This window comes from Mustelus asterias, chromosome 24 (genome assembly GCF_964213995.1).
Source record: "Mustelus asterias chromosome 24, sMusAst1.hap1.1, whole genome shotgun sequence".
In the NCBI taxonomy this organism is placed as follows: domain Eukaryota; kingdom Metazoa; phylum Chordata; class Chondrichthyes; order Carcharhiniformes; family Triakidae; genus Mustelus; species Mustelus asterias.
Window position 1 is genome coordinate 15,335,698 of NC_135824.1, and position 13,304 is coordinate 15,349,001.

General features: G+C 44.9%; 1 protein-coding gene across 3 annotated transcripts in view; it reads right to left on the bottom strand.

The window, feature by feature from the left end:
* The window catches only part of agbl1 (AGBL carboxypeptidase 1), a 253,692-nt gene that overhangs the window by 139,856 nt on the left and 100,532 nt on the right, over positions 1-13,304 (bottom strand). For all 3 annotated transcript variants that reach the window (XM_078241332.1, XM_078241330.1, XM_078241331.1), the window contains one exon: positions 6,312-6,399. In XM_078241332.1, the coding sequence (XP_078097458.1) occupies positions 6,312-6,399 (88 nt within the window). The remainder of the gene's footprint in view (positions 1-6,311; positions 6,400-13,304) is intronic.

Genomic DNA, 13,304 nt, shown 5'->3' on the forward strand with positions numbered 1-13,304 from the left:
TGTGGGAGGAAACCAGAGCACCCGGAGGAACACCACGCAGACTGGGGCGGGGGGGGCGGGGGGGGGGGTGAAGAACGTGCAGACTCCACACTGACAGTGACCCAAGCCGGGAATCAAACCCGGTCCCTGGTGCTGTGAGGCAGCAGTGCTAACCGCTGTGCCACCATGCCACCATTGTAGCACGCCTGCGCCCAATCTCCATCCAGGCCTGGCAAAGGAATACAGGCCTCTCACACCTAGTGGCTACTGTTTGCTTAGCTACCATTTCTATTATGCACTGCCTAGGCTTCCGTCCTGTAATAGGGACCTCCACAAGCCCAGAAAATGTCCTGGGATGGGGAAATCTTCATCGTCCAACAACTGGACATGAGCAGCACACTTCAGTCCTAAGAGTCTGTCTCGGACTGGTGAAGTGGTGAGACTAAAAAATCTGCCGTGGGATGATCATCAAGTATATTTATTGCGCAACATTTTAATATGATCATTATTGGCACCGACATCCTAAATTAGAATCACAAAATATTGATGTCAAAGCTTTGAGAGAACCAATCGCCAAAATAAATTCCTCAGGTGATGCATTTCAGGCAGGACCAACCTTAGGGACAGGGACACCGGTTGATCTCATACTGGTGTGATAAGCAGACTGACTTCAGAACCAACCTGCTCCACTGGCTGTGTCATCCCAATTATGCCATGCTCACGTAACAAACCAGATGACAGGCTGTTTGAAAAAGACAGCAATAGTATAGGGTTTAGTGCTGCTGCTGAGGACGCTTCGAGGCAAGGCTATAAAGTGTGACTGCTGAAGCAAGTGCATGGCAAGGTCATTCAGAGTTCAATTGCCACTTGAACTGCAATGCAGCCTTATTTTGTTCTATCATTTTTAAGAAGCCATTATATAAGTCAAGTCAAGGGATGCAGGAATTTTTCATTTCCTGTTCTTGAGGAGCTTCTCAGTTTTTTTTCAAATCTTTCCTTATCTTTCCTCTTGAAGTGTGACACCCAAATTAAAAAGTAATATTTAAAGTATTTTAATGCATGTTTTATGTACCAAGGTTCTAACTAGATTATGCAAAGTTTCCAGGCCAGTATGTGCCTTGTTATTTCCACTGCCCTTCGTCAAATATAACAGGTATCCGTAGCCTCAAAGCTCGCCGTGCTACGGAGGGGACTGCATGTCTATTTGTTGTGGCACCAGCACAGGATATGAACCCTGGTGCAATGGGGCATCATTAGTGGCTCCCACTTGTTCCCCAATCACCTGGGGATTCAACACTCTCTCTCGGATCTCCTTGCTGTCCTCCTTTCTGATGGCAAGTCTATCAGGGTTGATTGGGTGAATGTAACTCATCTGTGGAGACATGAAGGACATTGTTCCATTCATTATTCTGAATGACGCATGCACTGGAATTATCGAAGATCTACCATAGACATGAGCGCGGAGCAAAATAATTCATTCCGTTCCAATGCAGCGAATTCATGCACACAGGACGTTACGCAAGTTTAAGTATTTGCAACAAATAGAAAAGAAATTTTGAGAAAGCGATTAAAGATGGCATTGTAAGCATTGCTTTCAAGCTATTACCATATAGGACGTTTGTTAAAAATGAAACCATCTGGCACTTACAAGATTATTTTGAGCCTGAGGTAGAGTTGTCTCCCTCGCTGAGTAGATTGAAATTTTCAAATAATCCACTCATGACAATTAACTATTTTTGTGGGATCTTCATGGCTTCCTTGCTGTGATGTGGTCGCTTATTGTACCCAGTTTTCACCTTTGACACATTTTGAGAATGCAGCAATGTGCTTTACACTGATTCTGTGGAGGATTTTTCACTGTTAGGTGGTCTACAGCTGCTCCTGGCTCATGTTGCTTCATGTTTGCACTGAAAAAGGGTCTCGATAATTAATGAATTAATAGTTTGATTAATACAAAAAGTTCACCTTCAGCAAAACATCGCATTTTTTTAATTTTTGGCTTTGGCTATCTATTCTCTGCCTATATCATTAGCTTGTTATGGTCATTAATATAATTTGAGTACCTCGTTCTCACTAACTGAGAAGTGAGTGGTTGATGCAATACATCCAAGAATGCATTAGTCACTTAGCAGTAAGCATATGCAAAGTCATATGACTTTTGCCAATAGATCTGAACATTGTTTAAGAATGCACTTTGTTTCATCAGTTTAATCTGTTCAAACCAATATTTTCTCCGAACTATGGAAGCGCCAAGGATTTGTCAGAATAGGTGTTTTTCTTCGTCTTGCAAGGAAGGGTCTGTTTGAGAGATGAGTGAGGTGGCATTTTTTTAAAAGGACGGACAAATCCACCACAATTACATCTCTGCAGCAGTCGAAATGTTGTATTTTTGTTGAGCTGAACATGCTTTCATCCAAGTGAGTAGTTTCCTCGTTCTGGCAGAAAAGGCGCCTGCGGAGGTCACGTGGAATGTAAGGGAATACTGTCGTTTTCTTTGAGTTCATGGTTGGGGGCAAAGTTGGAAATGGCTCCGAGCGAGATATTCAAATGTGCTTTCGCAGTAACCCAACAAGGCCCAGACTTTCCTGCAGTTAGTTCCCCACCAAGGTCAGCCAGGGGTCTTGTTGCAATCCTTTTAAGTCAAAACTGATGGTGATACGGCCTCGTTCATTTTGCCACCAAGGAAGTGTTTCTCTGATGGAGTCACGCACGGACAAGATTTGAAAGACTTCCCAGTCCTCGCAGCTGCAGATGGAAAGTTAATGGCTCCTGTTCTGAAGGTTATCGATCAAAGTCAGTGATCCCCATCGCTGAAATTGCTTCAATCACACGTAAGCACCAAGCAGCCAGGAAGTGAGTTCACGGCTTTCCTAGAACAATAACATCCCTTATTCTGAAATGGCTTCAAAAGGCTTTTCTTTTTTGAAGCACTGGATTACATCATCCTAAGTTTCTTTTGCTTAAGTTCTTGACCTCACGGATAAGAATAAGACAACGATGTTATTTATGTGGATGTTTGGCCCACCTGAAGATGGCACAAGGGTCAGGAATGTGACAATAGATGGAAATGCACTGGTTTATTAGTGTTGCAAGTAGGCTTACATTAACACTGCAATGAAGTTACTGTGAAAATCCACCAGTCGCCGCACTCCGGCACCTGTTCGGGTACACTGAGGGAGAATTTAGCACGGCCCATGCACCCTAACCAGAACGTCTTTCAGAGTGTGGGAGGAAACCGGAGCACCCGGAGGAAACCCACGCAGACACGGGGAGAATGTGCAGACTCCGCACAGACAGTGACCCAAGCCAGGGAATCGAATGCGGGTCCCTGGCGCTGTGAGACAACAGTGCTAACCACTGTGCAGCCATCAAAGAGTTATTAGTTGCTTGAAAACAAAAGGGCAGGGTGAGCACTGGAAACAATCCTCTGTTAATTATTTTTATCAGTGACATCAAAACGGGTGCAGTGATTTATAGACAGGAGCGACTTATAATCCACATTTTCAGTCATCGTGTTAGAGTTTGCTGGCAGAGATCAGGGTGATTCACAAATGACCCCATTAAATGTGATCCCAGAGACTAAGGGCCACAGACCGAGTAGTTTGTGTAATTGACAGTCATGTCTATTGAATTCCTGCAACTTCATCACCGCATCGATCCTCAGGGGCTCCAGATATTAAGAAACGAGACAAGAATTGTCGCTGTCCCATGATGTGCTCAGCAAGTTTACCAACACACAATCCTCAAGTAGTCAGTGCTGGCATCAGACCACTTCCCAGTTCTGTACATCAGATGCTAAGACAATCAAAGTGAGACAAGTGCTACAAACCTTCAGACAACTCCATGACTTTGATACCTCAGGTTCTCTCTCGATTTTCCCATTGATTTGATTTGATTTATTATTGTCAGATGTACTGGGATATAGTGAAAAATATTGGTTCCCTGTGCGCTATATAGATTTTTAAAAATACCGTTCATACATCGGGGAGAAGGAAAGGAAAAGGTGCAGAATTTCATGTTACAGTTACTGATAGGGTAAAAAGAATAAGGGCGGCACGGTAGCACAGTGGTTAGCACTGCTGCTTCACAGCTCCAGGGACCTGGGTTCGATTCCCAGCTTGGGTCACTGTCTGCATGGAGTTTGCACATTCTCCTCGTGTCTGCGTGGGTTTCCTCCGGGTGCTCCGGTTTCCTCCCACGGTCCAAAGATGTGCAGGTTAGGTTGATTGACCATGCTAAAAATTGCCCTTAGTGTCCTGAGATGTGTAGGTTAGAGGGATTAATGGGTAAATATGAAGGGATATGGGGGTAGGGCCTGGGTGGGATTGTAGTCGGTGCAGACTCGATGGGCCGAATGGCCTCTTTCTGTACTGTAGGGTTTCTATGATTTCTATGATGATTTCTATGAAAAATCAGCTTAATGTGTGATAGGACCATTCAAAAGTCTGATGGCCGCAGGGAAGAAGCTGTTCTTGAGTCGGTGGGTACATGTTTTCAGGCTTTTGTATCTTTTTCCTGACGGAAGGAGGTGGAAGAGAGAATGTCCGGAGTGCGTGGGGTCCTTGATTATGCTGGCTGCTTTCCTGAGGCAGCAGGAAGTGTAGACAGAGTCAATGGATGGGAGGCTGGTTTGTGTGATGGACTGGGCTACGTTGCTGACAACATGATGGTGGACACAACCAATCCTAATGAGCTGACTCATCTCAGAATTGGGAGCTTCAAGCTGGCAACACAAGTTCTGACCATGACATGTTTCTGATACGTGAGTGTGGAACTTGCTGGTTTTATCTTTAGTTAAGTTTAGTGCTTTTCCTTTTTCTCCCATACCTATAGTAGACTCCAATATAAAATTATCAACGGCAATAATTTTATTTTAAACCCTTCCAAATCAATTAAACTTGCGTGGCTATCTCTCGTTGGATGGTTTAGTTGATACACCATTTCAGAATGGCCAGACCATGGATGCCTTTGACATACTGGTGTGTCATCACCATAGTGACGATGGAGGGATGGAGGTCCATTGTGAAAACTTCCCCAATCTTCAATAATATTCTGCATTTCATTCACTTCTGTTGGCCCTAACAACTTTTAATTTTAACTGCTAAATATTTTCCGTTAAACATCTTCCAATTTTTCCTGTTCTCACCCCAGGTTCCTCTCTCTTTAAATCAGGGTGGTTCACTTTGAGTCTCAAAGTCTTCCTCATTTGCCATCAGCACTAACCCAATAATGCGGGCAGCACATTGGCACAGTGGTTGGCACTGCTGCCTCACAGTGCCAAGGAATTGGGTTCGATTCCCAGTTTGGGTCACTGTCTGCGCAGAGTCTGCATGTCCTCTCCATGTCTGTGTGGGTTTCCTTCGGTTTCCTCCCACAGTCCAAAAGACGTGCTGGTTAGGTGCATTGGCCATGATAAATTCTCTCTCAGTGTACCCGAACAGGCGCCGGAGTGTGGCAACTAGGGGATTTTCACAGTAACTTCATTGCAGTGTTAATGGAAGCCTACTTGTGACACTAATAAATAAACTTAAACTTAATAATCTGGCACTTTCTGGAGAATACCAATTTCTCCCCTTGCGTAGGATACCTGGTTGCAATGCAGGTTGCCAGCGAGTGGCCCAGACAAAAGAACAGCAAACTAAAATGGGATGAAGTTGTGGCTTTCACATTGGGAGTTCTGGCCTCTTCTTTCTGCACTGTTGGGCTGTCACTGTGATTGTTGCTTAGAGTTGCTCCGTGCAGTCTTGATAAAAGAATGCTTACAGAACATTCAATTATGAGAAAGCAACGATTCCCCTATATTGGTCGCAAAATGTTTACAGAGGCCATGAGGGAAGTCAGTAACACTCGTACACAAAGGGCAAGACAAGGAATGAAAGCGGGCAGGTTCAGTTTACAGCCAATGGTGACACAGGCATAATGAGCTGGAATGGCCAAGGTTAAATGTCCGTCATGTGACACAGGTGCCACCACGTGAGCAGGCAGCAATCAGAAGAGGAGTGAGTACTGTCCACACCAGGAGATAAGGGCAAAGTCCATTGAGTAACCATAAGGGGAGCGAACAACCCTGACCACAAGAAGGGTGGACAGTGTCTGACAGGAACAGGCATGTCATGTGACCAAACAGGTCCCCCCGCTCGAAATACTGTTGGGGTCGGGAGTCAAAGTTAATCAGGGTAAAACTGTCAAGATCATCCCTTTAATACCAACCACCACGGATCACAAACCCAGATACTCATGCTTAGCTGCAGAGGTGACTAATTGCACTTGAGCCTCATTACTTTGTATCTAACCCAAAACATTATGACAGATAAAAGAAGAAGAAAGCATACTTGTAATAGTAGATATCGGAGCCCACACGAACCCAGTGCGCTCTTCCACACAATGCCTCATGGACAGAATACATCACTGGCTGCATTCCTACAACAGAGCACACAGAAATATTTATTCATACACAAAAAACAGAAAATGCTGCAAAATGTCAGCAGGTCTAACTGCATCTGTGGGGAGAGATTAGAGCCAATGTTTCAAGTCCAAATGACCCTTCGTCAGAGCATCTGCAGTATTTTGCTTTTATCGAAATATTTATTTAAGTTGTCACGGGGAGTGTACTTAATACCAGGGTGTTTCATTGATCAGACAAGGATCAAATATATTCACAGTTTCTCCAATAGACTAGAATCCTTCGACTACCAATAAATTGAACCTTTATTAATCCAGCTCCATTGTAAAAACCCAAACCCTTTCCAGTCACAGTAACTCAGTTTTCTGAGACATTTCGGAGGGGGAGGGGGTGCAATTCATCCAGCCCATTGCGCTGCTTTAGCAGGACATGACCACGAGCCAGCGATTGGGTCGTGGGGGAGGGGGGGGTTGGGGGGGATGGTTGCACAGCCAGCAAAGGGGGATTTTGGGGGCTGGCCACCAATCGAGCTGGCCAGCGATTGGGAGGCCGGCAGTGCGGGGCTACTGCGCATGAACCGATCTCGGCACCGACAGATCGGCGCATGCGCAGTGGCCCACTCAGCTGACGGTCTCTCCAGCAGGAATAGGCCCCTGCTGATTTTTTGCGTAAATCACGCTGGAGCACTCTGCAGTTCGCAGAGTGTTGGAGATTCATTGTGAAACTCCCACTGAAAGAAAAGCCGGATTTACTCCAATTTTTATGCAAATTTGACACTTGGAATTTTTTCGGGAAAATTGCCCCAATGGTAATTCAATTCCCCCATAAGTAATTTTCCTGTGCACTCTCAGAACAAAAGTCCCTTCCACTCTCAGGATGGCACGGTGGCACAATGGTTAGCACTGCTGCCTCACGGTGCCAGGGACCTGGATTCGATTCCCGGCTTGGGTCACTGTCTGTGTGGAGTCTGCATGTTCTCCCCGTGTCTGCATGGGGTTTCCTCCGGGTGCTCTGGTTTCCTCCCACAGTCCAAAGGTGTGCAGGTTAGGGGAATTGGCCATGCTAACTTCTCCCTCAGTGTACCCGAACAGGGCGACACGGTGACATTGTGGTTAACACTGCTGCCTCACAGGGACGGGGACCCGGGTTCAATTCCGACCTCGGGACACTGTCTGTGTGGAGTTTGCACGTTCTCCCCGTGTCTGTGTGGGTTTCCTCCGGGTGCCCCGATTTCCTCCCACACTCCAAAGATGTGCTGGTTAGGTTGATTTGCAATGTTAAATTGACCCTATTGTCAGGGGGATTAGCAGGGTAAATGTGTGGCGTTGCGGGAGGGCCAGGGTGGGATTGTGGTTGGTGCAAACTTGATGGGCCGAATGGCCTTCTTCTGCACTGTAAGGATTCTATGGAACAGGCGCCGGAGTGTGGCAACTAGGGGATTTTCACAGTAGCTTCATTGGAGTGTTAATGTAAGCCTACTTGCGACACTAATAAATAAACTAAAAAACTTAAAAGCACCCTCAGTGGCCATGTTGATTGACTTGGAATTTTAAAATGCTGTTGCTGGCTCTATACTTTCCATAACATTATCAAAGCTAAATTTTCTTCAGTCTTTCTTGGGAATGATCTTCCAGGTTCCTATAAAACTAAAAAAGAAAATGGTAGGACTTTTTTCCAAATTAGTGAATTCTTTGCTGCCCCAGATTTTGGGAAATCTGGATTAATAAAGGTTCAGTTTTTTTAAGTTAAATTTTATTTATTAGTGTCACAAGTAGGCTTACATTAACACTGCAATGAAATTATGGTGAAAATCCCCTAGTCACCACACTCCGACGCCTGTTCGGGTACACGGAGGGAGAATTTAGCATGGCCAATGTACCTAACCAGCACGTCATTCAGACTGTGGGAGGAAACCGGAGCAGCCGGAGGAAACCCACGCAGACATGGGGAGAACGTGCAGACTCCGCACAGACAATTACCGGGAATTGAACCAGGGTTCCCTGGCGCTGTGATGCAGCAGTGCTAACCACTGTGTAGTGACCGGGAACCGAACCAGCTCCCTCTCACTGTGGGGCAGCAGTGTTAACCACTGTGCCACCGTGCCACCCTCATAGAGTTAATTTATTGGTAGCCTAAGGATTCTAGTCCATTGGAGAAATTCCAAATAATATTTCATCCTCCTCTAATCAGTGATCATTTTTTAAACTCCCGATTCACCTTAAAGCAGAGAGAACAATGTGAAACTGCAGATTTATCATTAAATGAAGGACATGAGTCCCGGACTTTTGATCTACATTAATATCTGAAACATATAATGTCTCTTCAATCCCCTGACTGGTATAAGTACAACAGATATCTTCATGAAAGTCAATATTAAGAGTTCCTATTTCATGTGTCTGAGTAAATGCTTTTGCCAATATCACACAGTTGCATATTGTGAAATTGTATTATTGCTGTAACATCAAATTTTATGGAGAATCTCAAAATCGCAACAGTCTATTTCTGGTCCAGAGATGCTGCACTAATTGTCGCCCATATTAATACAACCACATCACAGTCTGTGCAACCCATTTAGGCGTCAATGATTTGGTATTAAATCTGTTTTAACGTTGAGACAATAGGAGTTGTCCGCAACAGTTGAACTAATATGAATATAAATTCACCGCGGCAACCAAATCCCCTCAAGCTGCTGAATCATGAAACTGCCGTGAAACCAGGCTCAGTGTGAAGCATGGAAACATGAAGTGTCTAAAACCATATTAAACTGCAACACACTGCAGACAGATCAACACCGTGTTTTATTTATGGGTAAGTGCACGCGTTGTATTGAGTGTCTCAGCGTTACAGCGTATAAATATTTATCATTGTAACTCAACTAGAGGTTCAAAGAAAGTATAATGCTTGCAAGTACATGAATAAAAAGAATGTACGCCTTACACAACATATCTACAGCAGCAAGACTATGCGAAAAATAAACTGCACCTGACATGGAGCTAAAACCACAGTATATAAAGCCACAGGATGCAAAGCTTCAGTACCCAGGCTATCAACTGGAGCCAAGGCTTATCTGTTCAATGAGCTTTTTACTCATTTCATTATGTATCTATTTAATTAAGCACAGTTTTTTTTTTGTTATTCATTCGTGGGACATGGGCGTCACTTGCTGGCCAGCATTAATGCCCATCCCTTGAGAAGGTGTGGATGAGCTGCCTTCTTGACATGCTGATACAACTGAGTGGCTCGCTCGGCCCTTTCAGAGGGCAGTTGAGGGTCAACCATGTTGCTGTGGTTCTGGAGTCACATGTAGGCCAGACCAGGTAAGGTCGGCAGATTTCCTTCCCTAAAGGACATTAGTGAACCAGACGGGTTTTTCCGACAATCGACAATGGTTTCATGGTCTTCAGTAGATTCTTAATTCCAGATTTTGTTTTATTGAATTCAAATTCCACCATCTGTTGTGGCAGGATTTGAACCCAGGTCCCCAGAACAATAGCTGAGTTTCAGGATTAATAGTCTAGCAATAATACCGCTAGGCCATTGCCTTCCATTGTTCAATCAAGCAGGCGCAGCATGGATTCATGAAGGGAAAGTCATGTTTGACTAATTTACTGGAATTCTTTGAGGATATAACGAGTGCGGTTGACAGAGGGGAACCGGTGGATGTGGTGTATTTAGATTTCCAGAAGGCATTAGATAAGGTGCCTCACAAAAGGTTGCTGCATAAGATAAAGGTACACGGAGTTGGGGGTAAAGTGTTAGCGTGGATTGAGGATTGGCTATCGAACAGAAAGCAGAGAGTCGGAATAAATGGGTGCTATTCCGGTTGGCAATCAGTGACTAATGGCGTGCCGCACGGATCGGTGCTGGGGCCTCAACTATTTACCATATACATAGATGATCTGGAGGAGGGGACCGAGTGTAGGGTAACAAAGTTTGCGGATGACACAAAGATGAGTGGGAAAGCAAATTGCGTGGAGGACACAGAGAGATTTGGATAGGCTAAGTGAGTGGGCAAGGATCTGGCAGATGGAGGTTATCCACTTTGGGAGGAATAATAGTAAAATGGGCTATTATTTAAACGGTGAAAAATTACAACATTCTACTGTGCAGAGGGACCTGGGGGTCCTTGTGCATGAATCGCAAAAACTCAGTTTGCAGGTGCAGCAGGTGATCAAGAAGGCAAATGGAATGTTGGCCTTTATCGCGAGAAGGATGGAGTATAAAAGCAGGGAGGTCTTGCTGCAACTGTACAGGGTTCTGGTGAGGCCGCACCAAGAGTACTGTGTCCAATTTTGGTCCCCTTATTTAAGAAAGGATATATTAGCTTTGGAGTGGGTACAGAGAAGGTTCACCAGGTTGATTCCAGAGATGAGGGAGTTAGCTTATGAGGAGAGATTGAGTAGACTGGGCCTATACTCATTGGAGTCTAGAAGGTTGAGGGGAGATCTTATAGAGACATATAAGATAATGAAGGGGCTAGACAGGGTAGAAGCAGCGAGGTTATTTCCACTTACAATGGAAACAAGAACTAGGGGGCATAGCCTCAAAATACGGGGGAGTCGATTTAGAACAGAGTTGAGGAGGAACTTCTTCTCCCAGAGGGTAGTGAATCTTTGGAATTCTCTGCCCAATGAAGCAGTAGAGGCTACCTCGTTAAATGTGTTTAAGTCACAGATAGATAGATTTTTAACCATTAAGGGAATGAAGGGTTATGGGGAGCGGGCGGGTAAGTGGAACTGAACCCACTATCAGATCAGCCATGATCTTATTGAATGGCGGAGCAGGCTTGAGGGGCTAGATGGCCTACTCCTGCTCCTAATTCTTATGTTCTTATGTTGCCTATTTGATGAGAAATAGACTGCAGAATGAATGTTTGAGGGCAGAACACCCTCAGAAGCCAGGCCTTGTGGTTGTCGTTGTATTGGGAGCAGAGAACAATGCTTCACTAAAGAGTACAGCCTGAGTAGTGTGGAGTGAGATGATAAAGCCTCGGCAATCCCAGTTCATTGTCTCAAAGTAGACGACCTATTTATTTTAACCAACGCAAGATTAGTGTAAACATAACAAGCTTACTGAATAGTCTTGCCAAAACTCCTTTACTGCTCACCAACCTGATTCAGTAACAACCTCAATTACATTAATATAGAACAACATCCCAGAGAACTCAAGTGAATACTTGGCACACCATAACATTCAAGGCTATGTCAAGTGCTTGCAAGTGGGATTAGGTGGGGAGGTCAAGGCCTTTCATGTGTTGGTGCAGACTCGATGGACCGAAGGGCCTCTTCTGCACTGTAGTATTCTGTGATTCTGTGAACTCAGACTTTACAAAAGCATAGGCATGTTCATTTTCTACCACTTCAGTGTGTCGTTTACCATATCACAATGCTCCTTGAACCGTGCCAAGTATCGATCACCAAAAACCATACCAGCACAATGTCCCTTAAAGCTCTGTGTTCGCATTCTCATTGATCTCTTGGGCACATTGGTAGAGCTAATCCTCTCTCACAATCTTTATTCTGGTGGAGATGCCGGCGTTGGACTGGGGTGGGTATAGTAAGAAGTCTCACGACACCAGGTTAAAGTCCAACAGGTTTATTTGGAATCACGAGCTTGCAGAGCGCTGCTCCTTCATCAGGTCATCCACTCACCTGATGAAGGAGCGGCGCTCTGCAAGCTCGTGATTCCAAATAAATCTGTTGGACTTTAACCTGGTGTTGTGGGACTTCTTACTGTGCACCATCTTCACTCTCTCATGTGTCCCATTCACATTTGTTTTTTTACAGGAAGGCTGCACACAGCAGGAGATAGAACCCACAGAGAGGTTTAACAAAGTTATGACCTACTTTGTGGAGAGAAGGACATCAATGTGAGGAAGTTGGTGACCTCCTCCTCAGTTCATGGCTATGATCTCTATTTTCTATTGTCTATAGCAGCGGTGAGCAACCTGCGTCCTGGGGGCCACATGCGGCCCATCAGGGTTCTGAGTGTCGCCTGCAAGACAGTTTGTTGCCCATTGCCCATGCGCAGAGTTGCCACATTTCGCTGAGTTCCGTCTGCATGGTTTTTTTTTCATACTGGTATGACTGAAGTGATACGCACGTAAAGCAAGGGTAAGTGAAGTGAGTGCTCACAACATTAACTGTGAGAGCCATGTGCTCCCTCTGTGTCCAAGGGATAAATAACAGTGGTGAGCACTGCTGCCTCACAGCACCAGGGACCCGGGTTCAATTCCTGGCTTGGGTCACTGTCTGTGCGGAGTCTGCATGTTCTCCCCGTGTCTGCATGGGTTTCCTTCGGGTGCTCCAGTTTCCTCCCTCAGTCCGAAAGATGTGCTGGTTAGGTGCATTGGCCGTGCTAAATTCTCACTCAGTGGACCCAAACAGGCACCGGAATGTGGTGACTCGGAGATTTTCACAGTAACTTCATTGCAGCGTTAAAGTAAGCCTACTTGTGACACTAATAAATAAACTGTAAACGGTATATAAATGAGTAAGCATTTTCTGTACCTTGTTATGAAATAATCTTATTCATGGGGCCATAGTTAGTGAACAAGCCGATTTCAATCTTGCGGTCCACTGAGATGAAGGCTCAGTGGCCCGCTCACTAGCCTAGGCTGCTCATCACTGCTCTATATCCTTATTTACTCAAACATTCATCACCCACATTGTAACATTTCAGTGTAACAGAATATGATATCACACTATATGCATCTGTGTTTCATGTGGTTGCATATAGCGTCTGTCATTATATCCCACCAGATGCCACAGGGGCAAAACAAATTGAGCCAAGTGAACCAACTCAACTCAACTCAACACTACATTCAATCCATGTCTACAGCGAGCTGCTGGAAGGAGCAACCTTCAGGAATGACAGGGAGTTAATGGAAGTGAAATTCCAGGAGATACCACTTATAGACTGA